General features: G+C 37.4%; 2 protein-coding genes across 4 annotated transcripts; both read right to left on the bottom strand.

Moving 5' to 3' along the window:
- Window positions 1-1,098: 1,098 nt before the first annotated feature.
- LOC107760305 (DNA-directed RNA polymerases IV and V subunit 2) lies at window positions 1,099-13,683 on the bottom strand. Of its 3 annotated transcripts, none has more exons than XM_075252683.1 (8): window positions 13,533-13,683; window positions 11,752-12,304; window positions 11,103-11,315; window positions 9,378-10,261; window positions 5,678-5,969; window positions 3,319-4,269; window positions 1,888-2,159; window positions 1,099-1,766 (listed from the first exon to the last, which is right to left on the bottom strand). In XM_075252683.1, the coding sequence occupies exons 2-8, from the start codon at window positions 12,289-12,291 to the stop codon at window positions 1,268-1,270; spliced, it is 3,651 nt and encodes a 1,216-aa protein (XP_075108784.1). In that variant the 5' UTR covers window positions 12,292-12,304; window positions 13,533-13,683; the 3' UTR covers window positions 1,099-1,267. The 3 variants fall into 3 exon arrangements, with proteins under 3 accessions (XP_075108784.1, XP_075108789.1, XP_075108787.1); XM_075252688.1 differs by having other exon boundaries at window positions 11,752-12,320; window positions 13,533-13,618; XM_075252686.1 differs by lacking the exon at window positions 13,533-13,683 and adding an exon at window positions 12,942-13,000.
- A 7,454-nt stretch (window positions 13,684-21,137) lies between these two features.
- LOC142163367 (uncharacterized) lies at window positions 21,138-23,489 on the bottom strand. Its single transcript, XM_075220645.1, has one exon. The coding sequence runs from the start codon at window positions 23,487-23,489 to the stop codon at window positions 21,138-21,140; it is 2,352 nt and encodes a 783-aa protein (XP_075076746.1).
- Window positions 23,490-26,617: the final 3,128 nt, after the last annotated feature.

Genomic DNA, 26,617 nt, shown 5'->3' with positions numbered 1-26,617 from the left:
CTGATGAGGTAAGAGCAATGTTGGGAGAATGATTGAGATTTATCACCTACTATATAAGCAAAAGCAAAAGATCCACGCTCCTCTACTACACTCGTCGCAGCCAATTTTGCTCCATCTTTACAATACAACTAATTTTTCCAATATAGTAAATACTACTGCTGTCTCTTAACCAAGGGGCTGTATCTCAGAATTCAGATGATAAGAGCCACAAACGCCTTTTAACTCTAGCGTTGTGAACTTGCTCACATTGCATGTTCCAAACTCAGATCAAGAATGACAGTTGCCATAAGTTGACAATCGATGTAAAATAATTAACTTGTGAAAAATCCTCGATGAATACTGCCTGTCATCTGATATCATTTTCCTTGTTTTTGCAAAACCAACCAACAGCAACTGACACTTGGCCTTGGAACAAGGAATGATAAGCCCACATACAAGAATGAACCAGGGAGAGAAATCATTAAAAAGCCAATGACAAGTAAATAAGGAAAAATAGAGAACAGTTGTCCCTTAGCAACAGGTAGCTTACCCAGTGAAATAGTCGACATGTAAGCTGGCCCAGCAACTACCTTTACCCAAAAATTAATGAATATCCACATAAATAGGACAGATTCAAGTTGAGAGCATGCTGTCAGTCTTTGAGACACAAACAGTCACTTTTCTCATTTTACAGCTGTATCTGTACCTCAGCAATAGGCAGTCAAGATTCATGTGGCCCTAATCAATTAAATAAACTTATGAAGGTCAGGCTACAATAGCGAATGCCAGAAAGACCACAAGGATTTCAAAATTAGTAGTCTTTTTGCTTCGACAACTAGATTGTTACACAGACCATCTTTCCCCAGTAATAGTCCATTGAGTCAACTGCAGCACCTTAAACAAAATACAGCGTGCTTGCAGATTTGGATACACAATAATGACCAGCATAGTTTTCTCCTGATCAAACAGTCTGCAGTGGATGAGACCCTTTGCAATGAAATCAATTCCATGGTCCTCTACTGCTTGTTAACGATGGGTAAGATGCAACACTTTCCCATCAAATAGTCAACTTAAATCTACTAATTCAATGATCAGCTTGAGAGAGAGAGAGAGAGAGTCTAAACGATAAAACAACTTCGTCGACCTGATAATCAACAAGGTTAGATACAAGGAGACCATCTTGTTTTTCCATCAACACTAGAAATATTTACAGATAACAGTGTTTGCCATCAACAACTGTACCAACATGTCAGCATGATAAGTATAGTCTGGAGATGAAACTTAAACACTAGCAAATCTCAGTATCAAACTTGAGAGATATGCCCATGCTGAAGAGCTCCTGGCACAATAACTTCGCACCATATGGCACATTAACCTTCACTATATCTTCAACTGATTCACAGAAGCGGCAATAAGGACCTCTTACCTTACCACCTTGAACAGACCTCTGGATTACATTTGCCATGTTCTTGCACTTCCCACAGACGTGCATTTGGGAGGAGTCACTGAGTGTGAAAAGGCGTTCATGCAAGTTCGCTGCAGCACCATGAGCTATAAGACAGTCACGCTCCATTTCACCAAATTTAATTCCACCAAAGCGTTTTCTGTCTGCCACAGGTTGGCGAGTAAGGGGATGGACTGGTCCGGTATTACGGAACTTCACTTTGTCTTCAGCCATATGAATGAGGCGTTGGTAGAATGTTGGGCCCATGAAGATCAGGTTTTGACCCATTTCACCCGTACGGCCATTGTAAACTCTCTCATTTCCCCATTTTGAGAAACCTCGCCTGCAGGTCATATACCATTTAATAGTCAATGTCAAATCACCAGAATTCATGATTGAACAAGCACTGCCTAACTCGTGTTATATGTGATTATGAAAAGTGATACTGCTTAGAGATATCATACCCATGAAGCTGCTCTATTATGGCATCAACTGATAAAGTGGAAAAGGGAGTGGCATATTTTTGACCGCCACCTAGGGCAATGCCCTTCCCTAAAGCGGCTTCCAGCAGCTGACCAGGGGTTTGCCTTGAAGGAAATGCATGAGGATTGATTACAATGTCTGGAACAATCCCTTGAGCTGTAAAAGGGAAATTCTCCTGAGATTCCAGAAATCCAAGGACACCCTTTTGTCCATGCATGCTGGAGAACTTGTCTCCAAGACATGGAGAACGAACCTGCACAGAATATACAAGAATAGTGCAATCAATGAAAGTGAATTAGGATTAGTTATATAGTGTCTTCCAGGTATTCTGAGTTTCATGTTTCTTTTCTCGAGGAAGGACAGGGTGGAAGAAAGGTAAAGATGGGTAGTAGGTGACTGACATTTTCTCACATGTATCTTCGAATCATAACACAGAGACCATAATGCTTTACAGCTAACAGCTTTCTTTGCTAACTCTTAACAGCACAAAAACTTCTAAATAGATATATCAAATGATGTACTGCAGTATCCTGGATAATTGTAAACGTGAGAAAGTTCAATTTGTGTCACGACTTAGTATCTGCTGTTGGTACTTGGGACCTTGTCCCATATGTCAAAGACAAGGGGCTTAGACAGCTTATGAGCTCCCTCCCACTCACCTCCTGAGGCATCTTTTCAGGACAAAAAATCCCACACCATGTTGGTAGCAGAGTAATACCCCACGAGGATTTGTTGAAGGATCCAGCACTAAAGGGCAGACCCCTTGCAGTTGGCAGCCACAAACCCCTTGTTGGGGGTAGAGGCCGCACTATTGATACATTGGACATTTTTAACATTGGTTGAAAACAAGGAGCTTGGGTAGTTTATAAGCTCCCTCACCATTATCACCCAGTGATTTTCCTTTACTGGATAAAACCCCTGACAGAGGATAATACTTCCTAAGGACCCACTGACTTATTCAGAATTTTTTACATGAATCAGTCCTTGAAACATCAGGCTGAAGATTTTCTACAATGGCTTCCAGTTTTGAAGCTTTAGCATAGTTTAGTAATGCTACATATGGACAAATCTGCTTTATTCAAGTAACTGGCTAGTCTTTCAATGGGTTCATTAATGAGAGTTCAAAGTACTTGAAGCTACATATGGTCTGCATAGCATTTGTTCTCCTTTTATCATGAAGACATCCCCCGCAAAATGCAACTACTTCAATAAGCTTTCTAAATTGCCTGCAAACAGCTCTCCAAAGACTTAATATAGTTTTCTAGATAACGGCTTGTTTCTCATAAACATGTATCATAACAAAAAAAAGAATAAGGTATATACAGAGTCACAAAATAGAAGCATATATATATATATATATATATATATATATAAGAGAGAGAGAGAGAGAGAGAGAGAGATTTTCATCTTACTTGTCTCAGAGATACAACAGCAAAGTTCTTCCCTTCATCATTGGCAGAGAGCAGAACCTTTTGAACCATACCCCTTTCAGTATGCTTCAGCTTGACACTGTGATCAGCCCCTGATTCTGCGTATTTCCCAATTATGATATCCCCGCTCTGGAGATTTGCCCCAATGAATGGAAAACCATCATCATCTAGGCTGTCCACTCGTCCAATTTTACTCTGGGTTTTCCCAAAGTTAACAGAATCCTCAATCTTTAGCTTCTTTCCGATAGCTTCCTTATTGTCAACCTCAGCCTTGTAGCTCCTAACATGCTCCGACCGAAACATTCCACGCTCCAGTGATGCACAATTCATAACCAATGAATCTTCTTGGTTATAGCCAAGGTGAACATTCACTGCAACAATAGCACATTGACCATTGTAGTATTCAGGCCGTGGAAGCATTCCTTTCTGGCTATGAGTATATTTGGGCTTCCCAAGGGAATCTGACAACATTGTCCGGAAAAGTGGCCTCTGAGGATAATACAATTGATGGGTATTTGTATCAACTCTAATGTTTGGATTCACTGTTGAAAACCCAATTGCCTGCTGAGAGTGCTTTTCAGACTGATAGAGGACTCTCCTAGCATGATCATGATTTGCAAAAGGGATAATACCACAGCTCAAGCCCAACAGGAATGACATGTCTAACTCACAATGGGTATACTTGGCAGGTGGGTTCTCCTTATCTGCTGTTAAGAGGTATTCAACTCCCCATGCAGTTCGACAGTCTTCTTCTTCTTCAGGTCCTATAAGCTCAATAATCCCATTGTCCAGAAGAGATTGAAAGCCACAGTCTCCCCCTTTCAAAGCTTTGATTTTCTTTAGATTTGAAACAACAAGAAGAGGGCGCAGAATCCTTCCCGCATCAGAAAACATGCGAACTTCACCCTGCTGCTCATCTCTCTTAACTTCAACCTAGAAGAAAATTTTAGATTGTTCAGTGTATGTATATCAAATTAACAAATCTTATAGGACAATATACAAAATATCCATATGCAAAGAGAGACTTTACGCAGCACATCACATGCTAAGGAAAAAGGTACTGGGTTGAATTTCTTCAGTCAAGAAGGTACATCAACTTCCATGCTTTAAACTTGCATGGTATATCAATTAGTGCTAGAAGAAATGACAAAATCAATTGCCAAATTAGTGATAAGGTTATTTAATAGAGAACTACTGGATTTGATGTTATAGTTTGAATCCTTCAATCTTTAAGATATAAGTATTATTTGGATAGTTTTGAATTTCTGCACACTGCAAAGAGATATTTCCCATTATCGGAAGGAAAAAAAAGAGGTATTTCGCAAAAGGGAAGAATATCACAGAAATAGAGTGGACAGAGTCGAGGATTCCAACTATTCCAAATTCATTGTCACCTCATCCTTTTTGCATTCCTAATATCATATCTCTACTATAGTGTATGGTTATCCTGAAAACAATTATTTCCATTTGAGGAAAGACGAGATAAAGTTGCTCCAGCGGTAGAACCCTATACTTCCAACCAAGACACTGGAAGTTCAGGTCACCATGGGAAAAAAGAGCACAACCCACTGTCAGCTTGAGAGTTCGGGATTTAACAGCATAGAAGTTATTCTACATTCAATACCATATCCCACAAAAGTCACATCTGTTTCAGGAACAAAGAGAAAAGATGAGTCTTTCACTTTTGGTTAATAGTTATATAATCGCCCTTTTAATGAATTAATGAACGTACAAGCAATATAACCAAACATTCTACAGGAAGTTTTATGACTGCTGCACATAATTAAATGAAAATGATCATCAGTTGACCTGGTGACACTTTAATCCTGCAGTACTATATGTTATTTTACCCATAAAAATGATATTTACATTCAATCAATATACCATAAACTTGAGGAACAAAGAAAAAAAGACAGGTGTTTTACATTTTGGTTTACAGTTTGACAATCATCCTTATGATGACTTGATGACATACTCATATATAAACAAGCGTTCCATTTTATCCTCGGGAAAAATAAACAGGGACGTGTGCGAGCACGCAACACACGAAACAAATATTCCTTAACTAAATCAAAATGATGATGGGTTAACCTGATGTGGGACCTTATTCCTGCGGCCCTAACGTGATATTGTACATTCAATACAGTACACCTTAAAAATTATATTCTATTCGAGGAAAAAGAGAAAATGACGAGTCTATATGTTTGATTGACAGTTTTATAACCATCCTTTTGGTGAATCAATGAACATACTTGCAATATATTAAAAAAAAACAAGCATACAACAATAAGGTTCTATGATTCTGCTGTACAAAATTAAATGAAAATGATTATGAGCCAACCTGGTGTGGCACTTCATTCCTGCGGCGCTTACGTCTTAGCTTTGAAACAAAGAATGCAGAATCTTCACATATTCCAACCCAATCCCCATTTAAAAGTACCTTTTGCTTTCCATGGAGTGAGGTGGCACTATCATCTACTAACTTTTGCATCCCACACCGGTACAACGTCTCAAGAAGTGGCTTCAAAATAGTTGTGCTGACAAGACCCATACTCGCCAAGTTTTTCACCAGGCCACAATTTTCTCCATCTGGGGTGGAGAGAAAACATACCTTTCCCCAGTGTGAAGGATGTCTGAATAAGTTATTTTAACACTCATTAGATTATCATACTTAAGTTAAACAGAACAAAAAAAAATATTGAATCACAATGCATAAAAGCTGATATCTAGAGCATTAGAAATTAAAACACCCATGTTCATGAAATAGATGTGTACACATCTCAACTTGTTAAGCATCCAAAAACGACCAATTAACCAGCCAATCCAGAACACACATTAGATTATCATACTTAAGTTAAACAGAACACAAACAAATTACTCGATCACAATGCATACATGCTGATATCTAAAGCATTAGAAATTAAAACGCCCATGTTCATGAATATAGATGTATACACATATCAACTTGTTAAGCATTCAGAAACGACCAACTAACCAGCCAATCCAGAACACACATTAGATTATCATACTTAAGTAAACAGAACACAAACAAACTACTCGATCACAATGCATACATGCTGATATCTTTTTTTGATGAAGTAAATATCATTAAATGGCATCAAGTAGATGCAAAAGGGAGCATAAAAGAGATGATAATGTCAGCTCCATGACAAAGGATCAGTTAATGTTCAGGGAGCCAACAAAATTCAAAAAATTAACTGGACAAAGTACAGGTTTAACGAAATTCCAACTGTAAAGGCTAACTAAGCAAAAAGCCTTCAAAGTGTGAGTTGGAGTTGAGATTCCATTGAAACATCTGTGGTTGTGGTTCCTTTCATTCCATACATGCTGATATCTAAACCATTAGAAATTAAACATGCCCATGTTCTTGAATATAGATGTTGAGATATATCAACTTGACGAGTATCCAGAAAAGACCAGTTAACCAGCCAATTAGGAGTGGCAAACGAACGGGTCGGGTCGGATATGGTTCGGGTCGAAAACGTGTAATGAAAAAACGGATACGTTATCCGATCCGACCCATATTTAATACGGATAAAAAATGGGTGAACCGGCGAATAATATGGGTAACCATATTATCCATGACTTCTTGCATATTATCACTTTTGGGAAAATTCTTAGTCCCCCTAACTTGAGGAACCCCCAATTTGAGGCTTTACAAATGTAAAAGTTAGACCCATTGGTTTTTCATTTTCTAAATGGATAATATGGTTCTTATCCATATTTGACTTGTTTTTAAAAAGTTCATTATCCAACCCATTTTTTAATGGATAATATGGGTGGTAAACTGTTTTCTTTTAACCATTTTGCCACCCCTACAGCCAATGTAGACATATAAAGATGAATCAAACTCAGTAAGCATACTAAACTAACATCCATACATTAGGTCAATATACCTAGATGTCATATTATAAACTAGGACAGAAGGTAACTCAATGTCCCAAAATGCCAAGTACCAGTAAAAAGACAGTACAGCGAGCCTTGAATCTGAATCACATTTCAAAATAGAGAAGACTATAAGAAACACCTTATGTCACATATCATACCAGTCTAGCCCTAGCCCTATGTGCTCCGTAATCCACAAGTCTCTCATACATCCCAAGAAAGAGGATTCTGAGAGTTGAGACATAAAATTGAATATACACTTAGACTTCTACATCAAAATTAGTTGTATGATATCCTTCTCTCTCATCTTTACAATCTTACGGTACAGTATCAGTGCAAAATTCAAAATAGAATCTGACAACAATTAGACATTGAACTGTTTTCCCATAATGCTACATCCTTGAGCCTTCAGAACCAATTGCCCAGACCTAAAGAGATATAATGTTGTTTTCTTGGTGAATTTGGTCAGATCTCAATCCATCTCCAGTGGATGAGTCTGCTCAATAGACTTGAATATAGCTGATATGTCCAGGGTAAAGCTGATGGTAAAAGACAGGCAAGATCCCTACCTCCATCATTTTCAATGGCAACTTCTGTTACATGGCATGGATCACTGGAGAGAACAACCGAATTACTGTCATTGGGAATGTTCGGAGGAAATGAAATTCCCAGATGTGGGCTATCCAAGACTAGTGCCAGTTTACGGTATGTTGCATACTTCATCATGCCTTTGTTCCCCATTGCATCCTCAGTTTTCAAGAAACTTGAGATATAAATGAGGGACTTCCCAAGGAAAGGAGCAAATGGAGACAGAAAAAATCCACCTGGTCAACACTTCTGAAAAAATGCTTGATCAACTGGCAGAGGGTCACAACTACAACCATATGGGGATTCGGGATAAGAAGACTAGACGTTTTTAGGCTTGTTCTTTTTGGAAAAATTGCTAAAAAATTTCACTTGTGTGCAAAATACACAGTGGAGAGGTGATTTAGACGTGAAGTATGGAAGTGGTCTATGGGTAGTTGTCAGATGAAATCACAACATTATATATCAGAATGTCATACGAGACAACCTTATGGAAAAGGATTATGAAAGGAAAAAGAAACCTCCCAAGATTCATAATGTCCAAAGACGGGAATGGAACAGAATCAATTTTGGCTTTACATTTGAAGTTGGTAGTTTGGCTCAGCTTTGTAAGATGAATCTCCCTATGTACTCTCCATTTCAATTGAAAAGGCAATGATTGCAGGTTCTTAATTGGGATGAAGGACAATAAGTATGGACATGTCAAAAAAGAAGATGCATACAGGAAGCACTTAGGATTTGAAAATGGGTAAAGTGAAAAGTCCCGGACAAGCTTTACAACATTACAAATTTTCAGGAGGTTGATAAGATAAGTAGTTCCTCCATTAGGTCATATGACAATCACATAAAGAATGAAGTTGACTCAAAGCCCCACTAAGATTCACTTTGGAAAACAAAACCTCCTAAGAAAGTAGTCGTTCCCTACATGGTGCTCAATCCATGGAGCAATCTTAACAGGGGAAGATCTAAGAAGAAAGGATGCATTGTTGCGAGTTGGCGTGCATGTAAACTGTCAATGGCACATTGAAGCGGATCACCTCCTAGTACGTTAGCTCTGGTTTAAAATTAACGGCAACAATAATATCCATCTCCAGCATGCAATGCACCCTAGAAGAATATTGAAACAATGGCACATTGGCGGATAAACGAAGTGGATACTAAAAGGAAAAAAACATTTGGAGTATAACATGATTCCATATCTTTCAGCTATTATGAAAGAAAGGATCAAGACAACTTCTGAAGAGGAATTCAATACAAGTTCCAAAACTCGCTTGTTTCATTTGCTTAGCGCACTGGGTTTCCCCTTTTTATAATATATAATTGGCTAGACTTTTTGGAGGAATGAGGCATACCTGAATTAGACAGCATTCATATATCTATCACTGTCTTGGTGCATATTTTTTAAAAAAAAAAAAAATATTGAAGTCTAAAATAGCACTTCTACCACAAACTATGACAGAATGGAACAAAGGATCAAGACGTAAGACAAATAAAGTCACCACCTTTGCTAAGCATAAAAAAAAACATGGTCGATAATTACAAACACTTACGGGTATCTAGCATCGCCAACCTTCCCAGTGTATGTAACCTGCTGACGTGTTTTCCTCATATCAGCAGTCATTTGCAAAGGATTGGTTCGTCTGATAGTTGCTACTACACCAGAGACCCTCTCCATTCTCTTGTAAGGGTGACACCAGTGTCCAGTGGAAAAGGCCCTGGAGAGACCATTTGTAATAATAGATGCATCAAGATAGTGCTCAATTGGTTGAACTTGTCGATCTCCGTAAAGATCTCTTTGCATTGCCTTCAGCATACGCCTCTCAGCATGTTTAATGTGCGCCCTGAGCTCTCGTTCAAGGAGCTCACCAGCCAGCTCCAATCTCTTGTTCCGAAAATCATCTCTGTTGTCAACTTTTCTGCGACCAATAAAAGCGTGCAAGAGGGACTTTACCATATAGCCAAGGAAGCGAGCCTTCTGCTTGAGACCACTAAGATTAGGGAACAGGTATTGTTGTATGCACTCCTCAACAGACTCTTGAGGTGGAAATCTACAACCCTTTATAAGTCTATCAACATAAGCGAGAGCCTTTTTCCCCTTCCTGAAATCCTCACACTTCTTATCAGCATCGTGGATTGAAGCTACTAGTATATTGACAATATTAGTATCTTCAATATCCACATCAATTAAATCCACTACCTCCCTGTCAGAGGATACACCAAGAGCAAAAAACAAAATCCAAATTGGCATTTCCGCCACTGAGAAGTACACAGTAAGGGCCTTTTCTACTCCCTTAATGTGCTCGAGCTTCAAGGTCTCAGCCAGTTTAATATAGACTCTATTCCTTTTTGCAACTGGGCGATATGCAACCGTCCAAGTGGGACTGTTTGACACCCAGAGTCTTTTTAAACAGATCTGCTCCTGTGCGATGAAGGTCTGAAATGGAAATTACAAGAAGTATCAATGTTTAAGCAACTGTGATAGGAAATTTAATCAAAAAGGCCAAAAAAGTTAAACAATATTCTATCTTAGTATACTAATAATAGCATGAGTGTAGAAGGCATGCCCAAAGTTACATATATTCCCTCAATCCCGAAAATAGTACGAGAGGAAAACACATTTAATTTTCGATGTGAATTAAGTATTCATTCTTTTTTTCTTTTTCTGTAATAAATATTACATATTTAGAAACAACATAAAAGAACTTAAATCATAAACTTTTAGCACTAAAAGCATTTAGAAAATGTTTTGAAAGTTGTAGTCAAGAAAAAAGCTACTATTTGATTTCCCAAAATAGTACTTTTTCATTCTTCTTTTTTTTTTTTTTTTTTTTGAGAAGGCGTACTTTGCCATTCTTTTTGGGACAAAGGAGGACTATATAAGCAGAAAAGAGAAAAGATTGCATTACTCAGCTTGAAGCTTGAGAACAAAACTTATGCATATAAGAATAGCTAAAGATTCTTTAAAGGCAATAACTTTTTTTTTATAAGGTAAGTTTTCTAACAGAAGAACCAATTCTTCAAAGGCAATAATACTAACCTGTATTAGCATCACATCTTCTAAAATTTGAGCAAATATTTTGGTTAAAAAGTGTTAATGTGTAGTAAAACAGCTGACATGGCTGTATTTTGAACTGTATCTTTTATTTTCCCTTTAGACTCGTTAGTGCTTGAACAGTATACTAACTACGACCAACTGTCCATCCTTGTTTGTTATGCCCTCTTTAGGTAGAAGAGATGGAGGCATCAAGTGTGAGTTGCTAGCAGGTAGATCTTACCTTTTCAGCCCCTTTGACTATGAAATACCCCCCATGATCAAATTCACAATCAGGCTTGTCAACACCATTCATCCAGCACAACTCTGAGTTCACCATCACAGGGATTCTCCCAATCAAGACATCCCTTTTGTCTTCCATCTCACACTCCTTGTCAACAAACTGGTCTACCCCAGTTTTGAACTTGTCGCTTCTAACTAGCTTTTTAGTATACACCTGAAATCATATACAAAGGCAGCCAGTGAAACTAAAAGAAAGAGAGAAGACTAGCATAGGGAAAATAAATGACATGCTGGATATTTCTCAATGCTAACTGGAAAAGCTGTAATTGCATGACATGGATGAGAAGGGATTTTAGGTTAAAATATCAAAGTATTAAGGATAAGGAATCCATGCAGCTCAGAGCTCATAATTCCTTTGTGATGACCATTTTCTTACTTTTCATAAGATGGGCAATGCATTTAATAAAGAACTATTCAAGAGAGACCAGCAAGATTGGCAACTTAATCTACAGGAAAACAACACAACGCAATCATTTTAAAACATAGCTGGCCAATTCAAAATAGAGAATAATAAGAAAATGAATGAAAATAAAAAAGAGAAATTGATACGCAAAGAATTATAGGCAAAGCAAAAACAAACATTGTCTTACCTGAACATGAGTCTCAACCATAATCCTGGCAGAGTAGGTCATGTTCTGAAGGCGAGCATGCCGTGGCCACAAGTCCAGGTACTCTTTCCCACCGTCCACAGAAAACTTTTCCCCTGCCCAAAACCTTGGCCGCTCAAGGGATACTTTCCCAAACTTAACAGAAGCATGCTTCCAATCACCATCACCTCTCTTTGATGGATCATACCCTGGCTCAACATGGATCTCTCCAACCAAGTCAAACACTCTTTGGATTCCAAAGTTGATGAAGTCATTATAGGAATTAATCTGATGACTAATCAAGCCATACTTCTCAAAAAAACCAGTTGATGCCTTTTTACAAAAGTTCTTCAAGAAACCTTCACCCAACTCTTTGATTGGAGCCACATCAAGATTATCATCATCGTCCTCGTCCTCATCCCAATCATCATCATCCACTTCAAAGAGATCATCAATATCAAAATCCATCATCGCTGATCCATTTGATATCTTCCCTTTACCACTACTACATCCCACTTCATCCATGATATCAGAAGTCGTCATATGAATGAAGCGCCTGCATCGAGAAGCACCTATTGACATTAATTTAGTTCCAACTTGTGGTGTGCACAAATATGATCTCTCCTTTCAAAAAGCATATTCAATCAGTAGTACAGTCCAGTTGAAATTCGAAAAATTAGAAACTTTCACTATTTTCCAAGCTCCTTCCAGGAAGGCCAAATCAGTATTTTCTCTAAAAGGAAAAAGAGGGAGGACTAAGGTTTGGTTTTTCATTTAGAAAACAATAAAACAAAATCCAGATGTAAGCAACAAAACAAAAGACTAAATAAATGTCTATTAGGTGAAAACTGGGATTGCTTGGTGAAATTTGCTCTTTAATGTAAACTGTGTTTGCAGGAGTATATGTAACTTTGTGCATGCCTTCTAAAGAAATTATGAGAAATTCCAAAACCGCAATGAGTTATGATGAGAGCCAACAGAGAAAAACAGGAAAACAAGCTCGATTCGAATTTATTTACCCTAAGCATTCATCCATCAAATCACAAAAACTGAAAACCTCGAAAACCAAAGCTTCACCAGCATTTCAGAAAACAAAAATTATATGAAATGTATAAGCTACCCATATTACAACCTTTTTTTTTAAGGAAACCCTTTAAGTGCTTTCAACTTTTCCTGAAATGTAAAAAAACTACCTTTAAAATCTCCTTTTCCTTTTTTGTCACCTCTAGAAAATCCATAAAGTGCTTTCAATATTTTCTGAAAAGTATAAGCAACCTTAAATTAAAATAAAATTCTTTTTTACCTAAAGACAACCCATAAAGTGATTTCAACTATTTTTAGGGATTTCAGCACACTGAAATTCCTATTTCAATCAACTTACCTCTAAAACCCTAAACCCAAAAGAATGAAATGGTAACAGAAACATAAGAAATCGACATGCAAGAAGTATCGGACAAGTATTTAACTTTTTTTTTTACTTTCTACTTTCAGAATTAGCTGAAATCAATTTCATATCCCTAAAACCCCAGTGCTCAAATTTACTATTTATAAACTTTAAAGCGCAAAAAAAAAATCAGATGAATCTGCATTATACCTGTATTGATTTTAATAAAAGAAAGCTGTTAAGAATGGTGAAAACAAAGATTACTTAAAAACAAATACCAAAATTGAAGCGAGTCTCAGAACATTATCGAGAAACCCCGCATTTTCTGAATATTTTAAAGATTTAGCAGAAAAATTAAGAAAAAGAAGCATTGTTGAACGAAGAAGAGAGAAAGACTTACAAAGTAGCGTAGCTTCTTCTGTTTTACTGAAATTTTTGAGAGCCAAACCCTTTTTTATTTTCACCAGGTCAGTGAGCAAGAGCAGTGAGTATTGATTTTCGTCAAGGAAACAAATAAGTACTGACTCAATGACACCTTGACATGTGTCCCTAAATAAATTAAAGTAGTACTCCCTTGTGTCCGTCCTTTTAATCGGTTAACGTTGGAAGAAAATACTCTGCTTTCACTTTTAGTTATCCACTATTTTAAAAATAAAATTTTAATTTTACTTATCCACTTTCTCATATTAAGAAAAAAATAAATTAATTTTTCTATTTTGCTCTTAGTATTAATTTACTCATTTCAAATCTATTAAGACTATACACCAATTAATATAAGTATCATGGTAAATTATGTATTTTATTTATTATTAAGAGGTCTGCAAAATTAATAGTGGACAAGTAAAAATGAATGGAGTGAGTATTTGATCATATATAATTTCACTTAAAAGTCAAAAGACATATTTATTTTTTTCAATTTTATCCTTACATTAAAGCTTAGAGTCAATAATGACTCATTTAAGGAACAGAAAAGATAACTTCATAAAATATCTCTTATGATAAATATTATTAACTGATTTTCTTAATATATATTAAAATTGTAAACAGTAGATAAAAAGAATTAAAGGAAATATTTTTAAAGAAAAATAACAATTTCCTGAGTTATTACTCAATTTCAATTTTAATTTTATTCTTGTACTATGCAATTGAGCACATTTATCTTCAATTAAATCAAGTTGGTTAAATGATTAACAGAAGCTAATAGAAGTTAGCTCGAACTAAGGGCAACATTGGATTTCTTTTTGCCCTACTTGGTGATGAAAACCAAGAAGATACTATTCTCAAGGGGTTTTTATTTTTTTTATTTTGAAATATTGGAACAATTAGATGAAATATATTCATCTATATACAATATTATAGGTATTGTCACACCCCTTTTCTACCCCTCCAAAAAATAATGTGTGTTATGGATTGTGGGTTAAAAAGTTTTTTCTAATTAAAGTGACAAATTTGAAATAGGGATTATTTTGTTATTCAGAGTCGCCACTTGGAATTGATTTTTGGGTGTTCCAAGTCACCTTTTATTTGATCCCTATTCAAAGGAAAGTTTGACTCTTTTATTATTGATCTGCGAAAACAAAGTCCGGGTAAGGAATTCTGTTGACCGGGGAGAAGGTGTAAGGCATTCCCCGAGTCTCGTGGTTCTAGCACGGTCGTTTTATTGACTATATTTGGCTTATACTATTTTTTGGATAACTTGTGTTTTATTGGTTCTCGTCTTTTACTTATGTCCGCTTTATTGCTTGATTAAAATTATGGAAAAAAAAAAGTTTTCTTGAAATAAGTTACGCGTTCTAATACTTATTTTGTTACATATCACAATTATGCCACGGAGACCATACACATAGCCATGATATTTAATTATTTAAAGCGCACATAAATAAACTAGCGCACTTGAAGTATTTTCCTAAACTAATTTAAGATTATTGTAAGGCCAAAAGTTGTGGAATTGTTTGTGGAAAAAGTGTATGATTTTAGATATTTGAATAAATAAATTATCATATACCAATACCCTACATCCCAACAATTGAAGCCTAAACTTATTAGTGTCCAAATCTTCCAAACTTTTAGCAAGTTTAAATACTATATTTTCAGAAACATGATTAAACATATAACATTTAAGGATTGATTTACATTATTATTTATAAAGTTTAAAGATAAATAAATAAAATCACATAAAATAAGATTAGAAAAAAAAGGGAAGAATAAACCTTTTAATGCAAGATTTCCAATTAAATGAGTCTCCAAGAATATGTACAATAACTCAGACGAACGCCGAACAAGCATAAGCAAAGATGATCATCAAAGCCGGTGAACAGAGCTCCAACGGAATCCTCGACCTCGACTGTTAACACCACTCTTTGGCGTGTAAAAGGGGATATTTTGAAGTATTTTTTGTTGGGTTTTGAGGTGTTGAATTGCTGGAAATTTTCGAAAGAAAGAGGAAGAAAGAATAACACGAGTAGAAATTGTCGTAGCGTAGAAGAAGAAAAATATTTCTCTCAATTCTCCCCTCTCTTTTCTCTCCTTTTTTTTCTTCTCATATTTTCTCTTCTATTTATAGCAAAATTTTCGAATTTTTTCATTTTTTTTTACTTTTTATTTTTTAATTAAAAGAAATCTCACTTACAATTTGCTTTTCTTTTTTATAAAAAGAAATCCCACCTTTATTTACTTTTATTTTTTAAATTCCAACTTTAATTACTTTTATCTTATTTAAAATCTCACTTTTTTTTACTTTTAAAAGAGGATTCCACTTATTTTACTTTTCTTAAAAAAATAACCACTTTCTTTTGCTTTTCTTATAAAAATTCTACTTTCTTTTACTTTAAGTTTTTAAAATTTTCAGCTACTTTTATATTTATTTTTTAATTCCAACTTTCTTTACTTTTTATTTTTTTAAAATTTTCACAAAACTTTACTTTTAATTTTCACTTTCTTTTACTTTTTAAAAGAGAATTCCACCCACTTTTACTTTTATTTTTTTTTATTCCATACTTCCCTTTTTCTTATTTTTTATATCTCACCCGAAAATTTAAAAAAAATTAATATTTTTTCGGATTTTTTTATTATTTTAAAAATAAAAATAAAAAAATAAAATAATAGTAATAGTAATAATTCACCTTTTAAAATTTTGTATTTTTACCCTATAATAAAAAATGTAACAAAGCTAAAAATTGTAGGTTAAAACCCCTAAAATATTTACATAGAAGAAGTGACAAAAAATTAAATATTGTCAAAAATTAGGTGCTCACAGGTATTTTGAATAATTTTTTTATTTTTGTGAAATATATAATCCTATGTTATAATTGAAGATCAAATTTGGTATTTTAGATACATACGAAATGATCCAACTAATTTTTTCCCGTTGATTTAAGATCAAAATTCAAAAGAGTTAATTGTCACATTCAATAAAGATTATTTTCAAACACAAAAAACTAAGGGGTTAAGTAAAATTTGCTTGATTTTCTCTCAATATTTCATTGTCTAGTTATTTATGTTGGGAGAAGACTCTCTCCTACGCACCCAAAAAAAAACACTATGCTGAACAGCCCCTATGTGCATTCCTTTTATCACCTTACTAAAAAGTATTTAGCTGGAATACGCCATCTTAAGTTTATTTTTATTAGAATTAAATCAAGTCAAAATGTACTTTTTTTTATGTCTGGTATATAAAGTCTTGTTTTTATTTTTACTAGTATTAAACTAAATCAAAATGCACTTGTTGCGCTTGTGCATAAAACTTCAAAGTTATACATATTAGTTGTTTAACTCAAAAGATATTGAAACTTTTTTGAACAAATCAATCAAAGAAGATGAAAGGGTAAATCCTAATTAAAGATAATTAACTCTAGATCTGAGATGAATAATAAGAATAGAAAACATAGCCGAGTATAAATATTGGCCTTGATTATGGTCAGATTTAATAGCATAAAGAAAGATGCATTAAATAATATTAAGTGGCAATAAAATATAAATAAAGGAAAAGATTCAATCAATCTTCAGTGAGACGGATCTTCTTTCATTTAATAAAGACGAAGGATAGACAAATATGAGAATCTTAGGACCCTTTTTGGATCCGATGAAGGTATGAGATCACAGATCCTCTAGAGAGATATGTTTACATATTTTCTAGAGAGAGGGAGAGAGAGAGCACCCCTTTTTGGGAAGTCCTCCCCTCTTATTTATAAGGGGATATCCATTGAAACTCCTAAAAAAGGTACAATTTAGAGGGAATATTCGATAGAATATTCCTTTTGATTATTCCAAAGCAAACTTGTTGTTTTATCATTGTCCGACCTCGGCCTTATTGGTGAGTGTCCGACCTCGGCCTGTCCGTCATCGGCCTTAATTATGACTGTCCGACCTCGGCCAATTGATGACTGGCCGACCTCGGCCAATTGGTGATTGTCCGATCACGGCCTGTCCGACCTCGGCCTTATATCTCTGCGTGCCAAATTTATGTGATCTAATTTTGACCCATACATTAATCAAGAACTAATATTTGGAACAACAAATCGACCAAAAAAAAAGACAACTGAAACTAAAAAAAAAAATCAATTTTATATTCGTTTGATTTGGTTTGTAAACCTAAGAAGTTGACATAATTGATTGATTTAAAAAGAAAACAAAACGAATCATGTATATTTGGGGGCGGATGTACAGTATACTCTATGAGTTTGGTTTAACTCAACAAGTGTTACATAGACCATATATATGTGTGTCAAAATTTACTAAATATGTACAGATGTTAAATTTATAATTTAATAACTCAATCAATCAACGAATCTAATATTATCGCGAATAATCCTTGATTCTCATATGTGTATAGCCTTACTAGTGAGTGAGACCTCGAGGCTAAGTAGACGTAGGAATAACATTTAATCGAGGGAGAGAAGAAAACTAAGAGAGGACATAATCACATATATAGTGTTCATTCACAATAAAACTAGGTTCAGTACAGCCCCTCATGGTTATTGTCACAGGGCCAATTTTCGCACTATTGACACTGCATGGCAGTAACTAATCACACAGCCACTCAGCCTTACTTTTTTCGCATACACACACACAGCCTGACACTTAGAATTATTCAGACTTAGCCAATCTAACACACACACAGTATTACGGGTAAAATGACCCAACCTTTATTATTCTCGCAGAATACAAAAAGGACTCTCGTTAGGAAAGGCTCACAATATGCTACTTGCCTTCTTCCCAAAACGAAATGCACATACAAAAGGGGCCTGCCTATGGCAGTTTTACAAAGGGGCAGTTGGGGAAGTTAAGACAATGTGCCATGCACGTGACATTCCTACAAACAAGCATAACCAATCTGTTTGAATTCAAATTCAAACTCTTCCCACGAAATTGGACTTGTCTTCAGCATTTGAGTCAGCTGCACATGTGCTTTGCACACTTCAAAGCACATGCCTTGCACACCTCTTCCGTCACATGCTTTGCACACTTGCCTTCCAGCTTTTGCCCATACTTAGACTCCTGCCTTGCATCATTTTGGACCATGCCTCGCCCATAGTTCATAGCCATGCCTTGCCACAAACTTAGTCGTCCCACTGATCCACGCATGCCTTTGTCAAGTGCCATGCGCCTTCGTTGCCTTTGCCGATGCCCACGAACCAAGGCTGCCTTGCCAACACTCAAGGTGCCTTGCCTAGCTGACTTGTCTAAGTCCATCACCAACTTAGACACACACCCAACTTTGCACATTGCTTTGCCAACATTCCCACAAACCCATGTCAAGGGGCAATGTACAAGCCCTTGACACGAATTCTGCCCGCAGTCGTCAAGTCTCATTATTAGGGGCTAACAAACCACCCCTACTTGTTGAACTCGACGCCCTCGTCGAGGTTGATTTCAGATAGTCCTCAATTTGATCTTGGAATTGCCATAATGAATTACCCTTCTCCCAAGTTGCATCAGCCTCGGGCTTACCTTTCCATTGAATTAAAAATTCTGTCCGCCTATTCTTTTTGTGCATCCCAAGTACCCGGTGGTCCAGAATTTTCTCAATCTCGTCCTCAATCTGATTGCGCACTTCAGGAGGAGCTTTCTTGATTTTATGCCTATCCGGATCTTCAGGATCTTCCACATAAGGCCTCAAATAACTCATATGGAAAGTTGGGTGTATTTTCATTCTTTCCGGCAGCTTCAAACGGTAAGCAACTTCACCCACCTTTTCAACAACTTCAAAGGGACCATCATATCTTGAAACCAATGCTCTATGCCTTACCCTGCTATCAATCTTCTTCCAGATTTGAGGAGTAAGCTTCAACAACACTTTGTCGCCCACTTTGAACTCCAATGGACGCCTGTTCTGATCAGCATATTTTTTCATGCGTTTCTGAGCCACTTTCAAACTGTCTGCTGCTTCATCCATCATAGTCTGCCTATCAAACCCATAACGATATGCAGCTGGACATTTCCCACCAGTCTTCTGTTGCACCATCTTTGTTGGTAGCCTTGGCTGCTTTCCCAAAACGATCTCAAATGGACTCTTCTCTGTAGCCGAAGACTTATGCAAATTGTAGGAGAATTGTGCACAGTCTAACAACTCAGTCCAATTTCGTTGACTTGCAGTCACGAAATGCCTCAAGTACTCTTCTAGCAAGTGGTTGATTCGTTCGGTTTGGCCATCAGTTTGGGGATGGTTCGCGGTTGAAAACTTCAAGTTTGTGCCTAGCAAATTGAACAAGTAAGTCCAGAATTTGCCTGTGAACCGTGCATCCCTATCACTAACAACATCCTCTGGCATCCCGAAATGCTTCACCACATTTTTGAAGAATAGTTCTGCAGCGACTTTAGAGGGACATTCCGTTGGAGCAGCTATAAAAACAGCATATTTGGAGAATCTGTCAACCACTACCATAATCGAAGCCAACCCATTGACTTTGGGGAATCCACTGATAAAATCCATTGAAACGGATTGCCATGTTTCTTCAGGAATTGGCAGAGGTTGCAACAAACCTGCCTCTTTCTTCCGTTCGGTTTTATCAAGTTGACATATAAGACAGCTTTTCACATAAGCTTCTACGTCTTGTTCCATCTTTGGCCAGAAATAATATCGCGACAACAGCGCCATCATCCTCTCAATGCCTGGATGACCAGCCCAAAGCGTATCATGCGTCTCATGCAGTAATTCACGACGCAGTCCATCACCAAGTGGTACAACGATTCTCCCCCCTTTAAAATGGAGAAGATCGTCCTCGATCCAGTACCTCCTCACAATACCTTCTCTCACGTGATTCATTGTTTTTATGTACAATGGATCATTCACAGCAACTGACTTGATCTTATCAAGAAAATCAGACTCCAGTCGTGTAATGGAATAAACAGCAGCAAAGACTTCCTTACGACTCAATGCATCCGCAACCTGGTTGTGTTTTCCTGGCTTATGCTCCCACACAAAATCATATTCCGCTAGAAATTCCTGCCAACGTGCTTGTTTTGGACTCAACTTTTTCTGTGTTTTGAAAAAAGTATTAGCCACATTGTCGGTTCTCAAGACAAATTTTGTTCCTAGCAAGTAAACACGCCAGATTTGCAAGCAATGAACAACAGCAACCATCTCCTTTTCATGAGTAGAATATCTCTGCTCCGCTTCATTCAGCTTTCTACTTTCAAAGGCCACAAGATGGCCTTCTTGAACCAACACGCCTCCGACAGCCTTGTCGGATGCATCAGTATGAACTTCAAATGGCAACTCAAAATCAGCAAGCCGCAAGATAGGTTCTGAGGCAATGGCTTCTTTCAACACATCAAATGCAACACTGCATTTTTCTGACCAATCCCACCTAACATTCTTCTTCAACAAATCCATCAAAGGAGCAGCTTTCTTTGAGTAACCCGCAATGAATTTCCTGTAATAATTAGACAACCCGAGGAAAGACCTCAATTCTTTCACACAATTAGGTGCTTGCCACTCCACAATGACTTGCACCTTGTTCGGGTCCATTCGCACTTGATTTTTGCTGACCAAGTGTCCAAGAAATTAGATCTCCTGTCTAGCAAATTCGCATTTTTCCATCTTCACATAAAGCTTGTACTCCCTCAAACGAGACAGTACCTTTATCAAGTGAAACAAGTGTTCATCCAATGTCCGACTATAGATAACAATGTCATCTAAATAGACAACGACAAAGTCATCTAAGTATTCATACAGCACATCATTCATCAGGTTGCAAAACGTAGCAGGGGCATTTGTCAATCCGAACGGCATAACAAGGAACTCGTATGAGCCATACCTAGTAACACAAGTAGTTTTAGACTCATCACCTTCAGCTATCCGTACCTGCCAATACCCAGACCGTAAATCAAGCTTTGTGAACCAACAAGCCTTGCTCAATCTGTCCATCAGATCTTGCACCAACGGAACCGGATATTTGTTCTTCACAGTCACCTTATTCAATGCCCTATAATCAACACACATCCTAAGCGTTCCATCCTGTTTCTTTTGAAATAAAACAGGTGCACCAAATGGAGCTTTCGATGGCTGAACTAGTACTGCATCAAGCAACTCGTTCAATTGTTTCCGCAATTCGACTAACTCTTTCGGCGCCATACGGTAAGGAGGTTGTGCAGGAGGCATCGAACCCGGCATCAGTTCTATCTTGTGGTCAATATTTCTCCGTGGTGGCAGATTCTTAGGCAACTCCGATGGCATCACATCAGCAAAGTCACTCAAAATTTGAGCAACGCAGTCCGGCACTTCAACCTTCACATCTGGCTTCACCTCAACCATAGCAGCAAGGAAAGTATCATCTCCCCTTTTCAACCCTTTTTCGACCATCATGGCAGAAATCAATGAAGCCTTCCGTTGAGTTTCTTCTCTTCCATAAGGATGAACAACCTTTACAAAACCAGGAGACATTTCATTCATGATCATCACCCCGTCCAAGTGAGGCATTGGAACGAAGCGATGTTTCCGCATAAAGTCAATCCCGAGAATAATCTCAAATTCTTCGAGAGGAATCACCATCAGATTGACTTTCCCTTTCCAGTTCCCCACAGACATAGGAACATCATAAGCCATACCTACAATGGCTTGTGCTTTGGCATTCACAGTTTTCATGTAAGAGGGGCATTTAGTTACCTTCAATCCGTACTTATGCACCAAATTGGCTGAAACAAAGGTGTGAGTAGCGCCAGTATCTACCATAGCTATCACACTTTTGTCACCAATTCTCATTTCGATGTGAATCAGCAAGGAATGAGGATTAGTCTCGTTGCTTGTGGCATTCACCAACGAGATAACATTCAACAATTGCAAAGGATTTACTAAGGCAGCAGCAACTTCTTGACCTTCTCCATCCCGATTATTTTCTGTAGCAAGCAATGCATTGACCCTTTCTCGATTCGGACAGTTTTTGGCAAGATGAGGTCCTCCGCACGTCCAGCACCCATCGCTCTTTTTGTTTGCGATGCCTTTGTTTCTAGCAGGTCCTTCAACAGCCTTGCCCTTTTCCACAACTTCTTTTCGAATTTCCTTCCTCCATTCCCCTTTCTTCTCCACCCTTTTCTTAGGTTTCGAAGTAGAAGGAATTTCAGAAAGACTACGGGTACTGCGATAATCCACCAAAGAATCCGCTGCAGCAATCGCACTCGGGAGATCTTTCACATTCTGTCTCCTAAGTTCGTTTTGTGCCCATGCTTGCATTCCAGAAATAAAGTTATGCAATTTATCATCCTCCGACATGTTCTGTATATCCAGCATTAAGGAAGTAAATTCCTTAATATAGTCACGAATTGAACCTGTTTGCCGCAAGCGCTTCAAACGATCCCTAGCAAGCCAAGATGCGTTGCTAGGCAGGAATTGATCTTTCATTTCCTTTCGGAGTTTTACCCATGTATCTATCTTGGGTCTGCCCGCACTTTCATCATCAGCCATGCGAGTTCTCCACCACAATTTAGCATCCCCCGTTAGGTACATGCTTGTAATTGTGACTTTCTCTCCGTCCGGAACTTTGGCAGCAATAAAGTATTGTTCCATATCCCACAGAAAGTTTTCCAATTCCTTAGCACTGCGCGCTCCACCAAACGCTTTAGGGTCAGGGATCTTAACTTTTGAACGTTCTTCATTGCCTTGTACTGGAGCAGCCAATGCTCTTCGAAGAACAGTAATTTCAGTGTTCAAAGTTTCGATCTCCTTCTTCAGTTCTTCAACTTGACCATTCGTAGCCTCGCAGGTTTGCTGGATACCATCACGAAACTGGTCCATGCCATCCTTTAAACGGTAAATCTCTGTCATAAGATCTGCCAAGTCTAAAGGATCATCAGTAACACCGATCAGCGCCTCTAGCCTTTGCACTCGATCCCGCAAATCAGACGTTGATCCAGCAGCCATGGCCACAAATCACAACCTGGCTCTGATACCAGTTGTCACAGGGCCAATTTTCGCACTATTGACACTGCACGGCAGTAGCTAATCACACAGCCACTCAGCCTTACTTTTTTCGCATACACACACACAGCCTAACACTTAGAATTATTCAGACTTAGCCAATCTAACACACACACAGTATTACGGGTAAAATGACCCAACCTTTATTATTCTCGCAGAATACAAAAAGGACTCTCGTTAGGAAAGGCTCACAATATGCTACTTGCCTTCTTCCCAAAACGAAATGCACATACAAAAGGGGCCTGCCTATGGCAGTTTTACAAAGGGGCAGTTAAGACAATGTGCCATGCACATGACATTCCTACAAACAAGCATAACCAATCTGTTTGAATTCAAATTCAAACTCTTCCCACGAAATTGGACTTGTCTTCAGCATTTGAGTCAGCTGCACATGTGCTTTGCACACTTCAAAGCACATGCCTTGCACACCTCTTCCGTCACATGCTTTGCACACTTGCCTTCCAGCTTTTGCCCATACTTAGACTCCTGCCTTGCATCATTTTGGACCATGCCTCGCCCATAGTTCATAGCCATGCCTTGCCACAAACTTAGTCGTCCCACTGATCCACGCATGCCTTTGTCAAGTGCCATGCGCCTTCGTTGCCTTTGCCGATGCCCACGAACCAAGGCTGCCTTGCCAACACTCAAGGTGCCTTGCCTAGTTGACTTGTCTAAGTCCATCACCAACTTAGACACACACCCAGCTTTGCACATTGCTTTGCCAACATTCCCACAAACCCATGTCAAGGGGCAATGTATAAGCCCTTGACACGAATTCTGCCCGCAGTCGTCAAGTCTCATTATTAGGGGCTAACAGTTATCCACCTTTAAATTTACTGCATCAAAAGCCATAAAATTAAATTCATAACCAAAAATTTAATTCAAACATATTTACATATTACAGAAGATAAGTCGTTCAAAAAATGTTAAATCTGACCTCAAAAAATGTAATACGTATATAATTGATATTTAAATATATCAACGTCAACAACCGCCAGTCTCACCTTGCATAATAATCATGTCACCAATTCAAGCAAAAAAATTATTTTTTGACTCACTTAAGAAATTTTGCGCAAAGAATTAACTCACAATTTATCACATGGTGAAAGACATGGTATAAGATTCGGTCCGAAATGAGTTTTTTAGTTTTTATTTTTAAATAATGTCATGTGAATATTATGTAAGGTGAGTAGATGAAGTGACAACCTACTTGTGTTTTCAGAATTAGATTTATCATTTTTCATCATTGTATATTGTTGTGTAATTTTTGTTATAAAAATTAATTTTATGACTGTAGTACATTATATTGAACGATGATTGACCAACTAATTATATGATATTTAAATACTTCACCTAGTTCTGCTCCCAAACTCCATCTGGATCTACGGGTAGACTAGCTAAGGAACCGAGTTGAAATATCTTGTTAGCTAATGATACTAGCCTATATTATGCGATGTAAATGCTATTATTGTTCTAAGTTAACCATATTTTATTGATGTTTTAAGTGCTAAATGATAACAAAATGCTCTAATTGATGTTTTTATGCTTTGCAGGAACTACTCCGAGTTAGGAGGAGGATATAGAGTGTTTTGGGGTCAAATATGTTGGTACAAGACCAATCGAGAAGAGCCCAGATGAAAACGAGCAAGAAAAGGCGAAGAAAAACTGGGCAACAATCCACAGCGACCGCGGTAGGGGCGCAACTGGAACGCGGTGGAAAAAAGCGCAAAACAGAATAGTCTAAAACGACTGCGGTCTGACCACGATTAGCCCGCGACCGAGGTCGATCTGGAGAAGGCCAAGAAAGTCCAGGGGCTAAAGTGTAAAGCGTGGAAAACTTATCCTAACCCTATATAAACTCAACAAACGCGCCCAAGTCAAGGTTAAGCTTGTTTTTAGACTCAATTGGAGGCAAGAACAAGTGTGAGAAGATCAAGACACCATTAAAGTTTTTTTTTCATTCTTCTTCCTGTTATCATTATTTTGTGAATTATGAATTATCTTAGGGCTTTATCTTGTTTTACCATGAGAAGCTAAACCTCTAATCTAGGGTTGATGGAACTAATTGTTGGATAAAGTCTTGATTACGTTTTGGTATAATTAAGCTGTTTCTTACTCTATAATTGTTCAACTATGTGTTTTCCTGTTATTAATTAAAAGGGCCCTTGATTAATCGTGTCTAGTTACCTTGTGTTGCTTGAGAAAGAACACTGGGTTAGATTATTGTTGAACAACACCACTTTTGGGTAAGTTAAGAGATTAATTACTTGAATTTAAAAGTAGGGTTAGAGATAACGAAGCTTTGGTGGAACAATTCTGAGTTGCACAAATTGTTAACTAGAATAGATCGAGAGAATGCTTCTAGTAAATTATCATAATTGATAGAGAGATAATTGCGGTAACCTAGAACTCATATTTCTTATAAAGTATTTCGGCGAGATTATAGTTAACGTATCAGGAATTAATCCGACAATTGGGGAAATGAATAACCCTAGACCATTTTACCATTGAATTCAACTCTATTCTCGATTATTGCTAGTTTTATCATTGTTTTTCATTAGTTAACTAAATTCTACTCATTATCCATTAAAAATCTTGCATCTGGGGATTGTTTGAGCTATTCATTAGCAGTGTTAAAAGTTGTAATAAATAGGTTAGTTCCCTGTGGGATTCGACTCCGGACTGAACCAGATCATATATTTGCAGCGAGCGCTTAGTCCTTTTTATAAGGCGTAGTTGGGCGTGATTAAATTTTCGCTCCCAATAAACTCCATTGCTACTTGGGAGGAACTAATCAAGCAGTTCTTAAACAACTTTTATCCACCCAACAAAACTGCGAGGCATATTGATGAGATATTGTAATTCAAGCAGAAACCGACTAAGACTTTGCAAGAGACCTGGGAGAGCTTTAAGGGCATGTTGGTGAAGTTCCCTCACCATGGCATTCCGGATCAGATGCTGGGACATAGATTCTATATGGGTTTGGCTGACAGTCTGAAGGCCAATGTAGATGCTTCTGCCGGGGGTGCATTCTTGAGCAAAACTTTCACAGAGTGCAAGATTCTTCTTGA

Source organism: Nicotiana tabacum, chromosome 1, assembly GCF_000715075.1.
Source record: "Nicotiana tabacum cultivar K326 chromosome 1, ASM71507v2, whole genome shotgun sequence".
In the NCBI taxonomy this organism is placed as follows: domain Eukaryota; kingdom Viridiplantae; phylum Streptophyta; class Magnoliopsida; order Solanales; family Solanaceae; genus Nicotiana; species Nicotiana tabacum.
The sequence above is the reverse complement of the archived record's forward strand: the minus strand, read 5'-3'. Positions and strand labels throughout refer to the sequence as shown.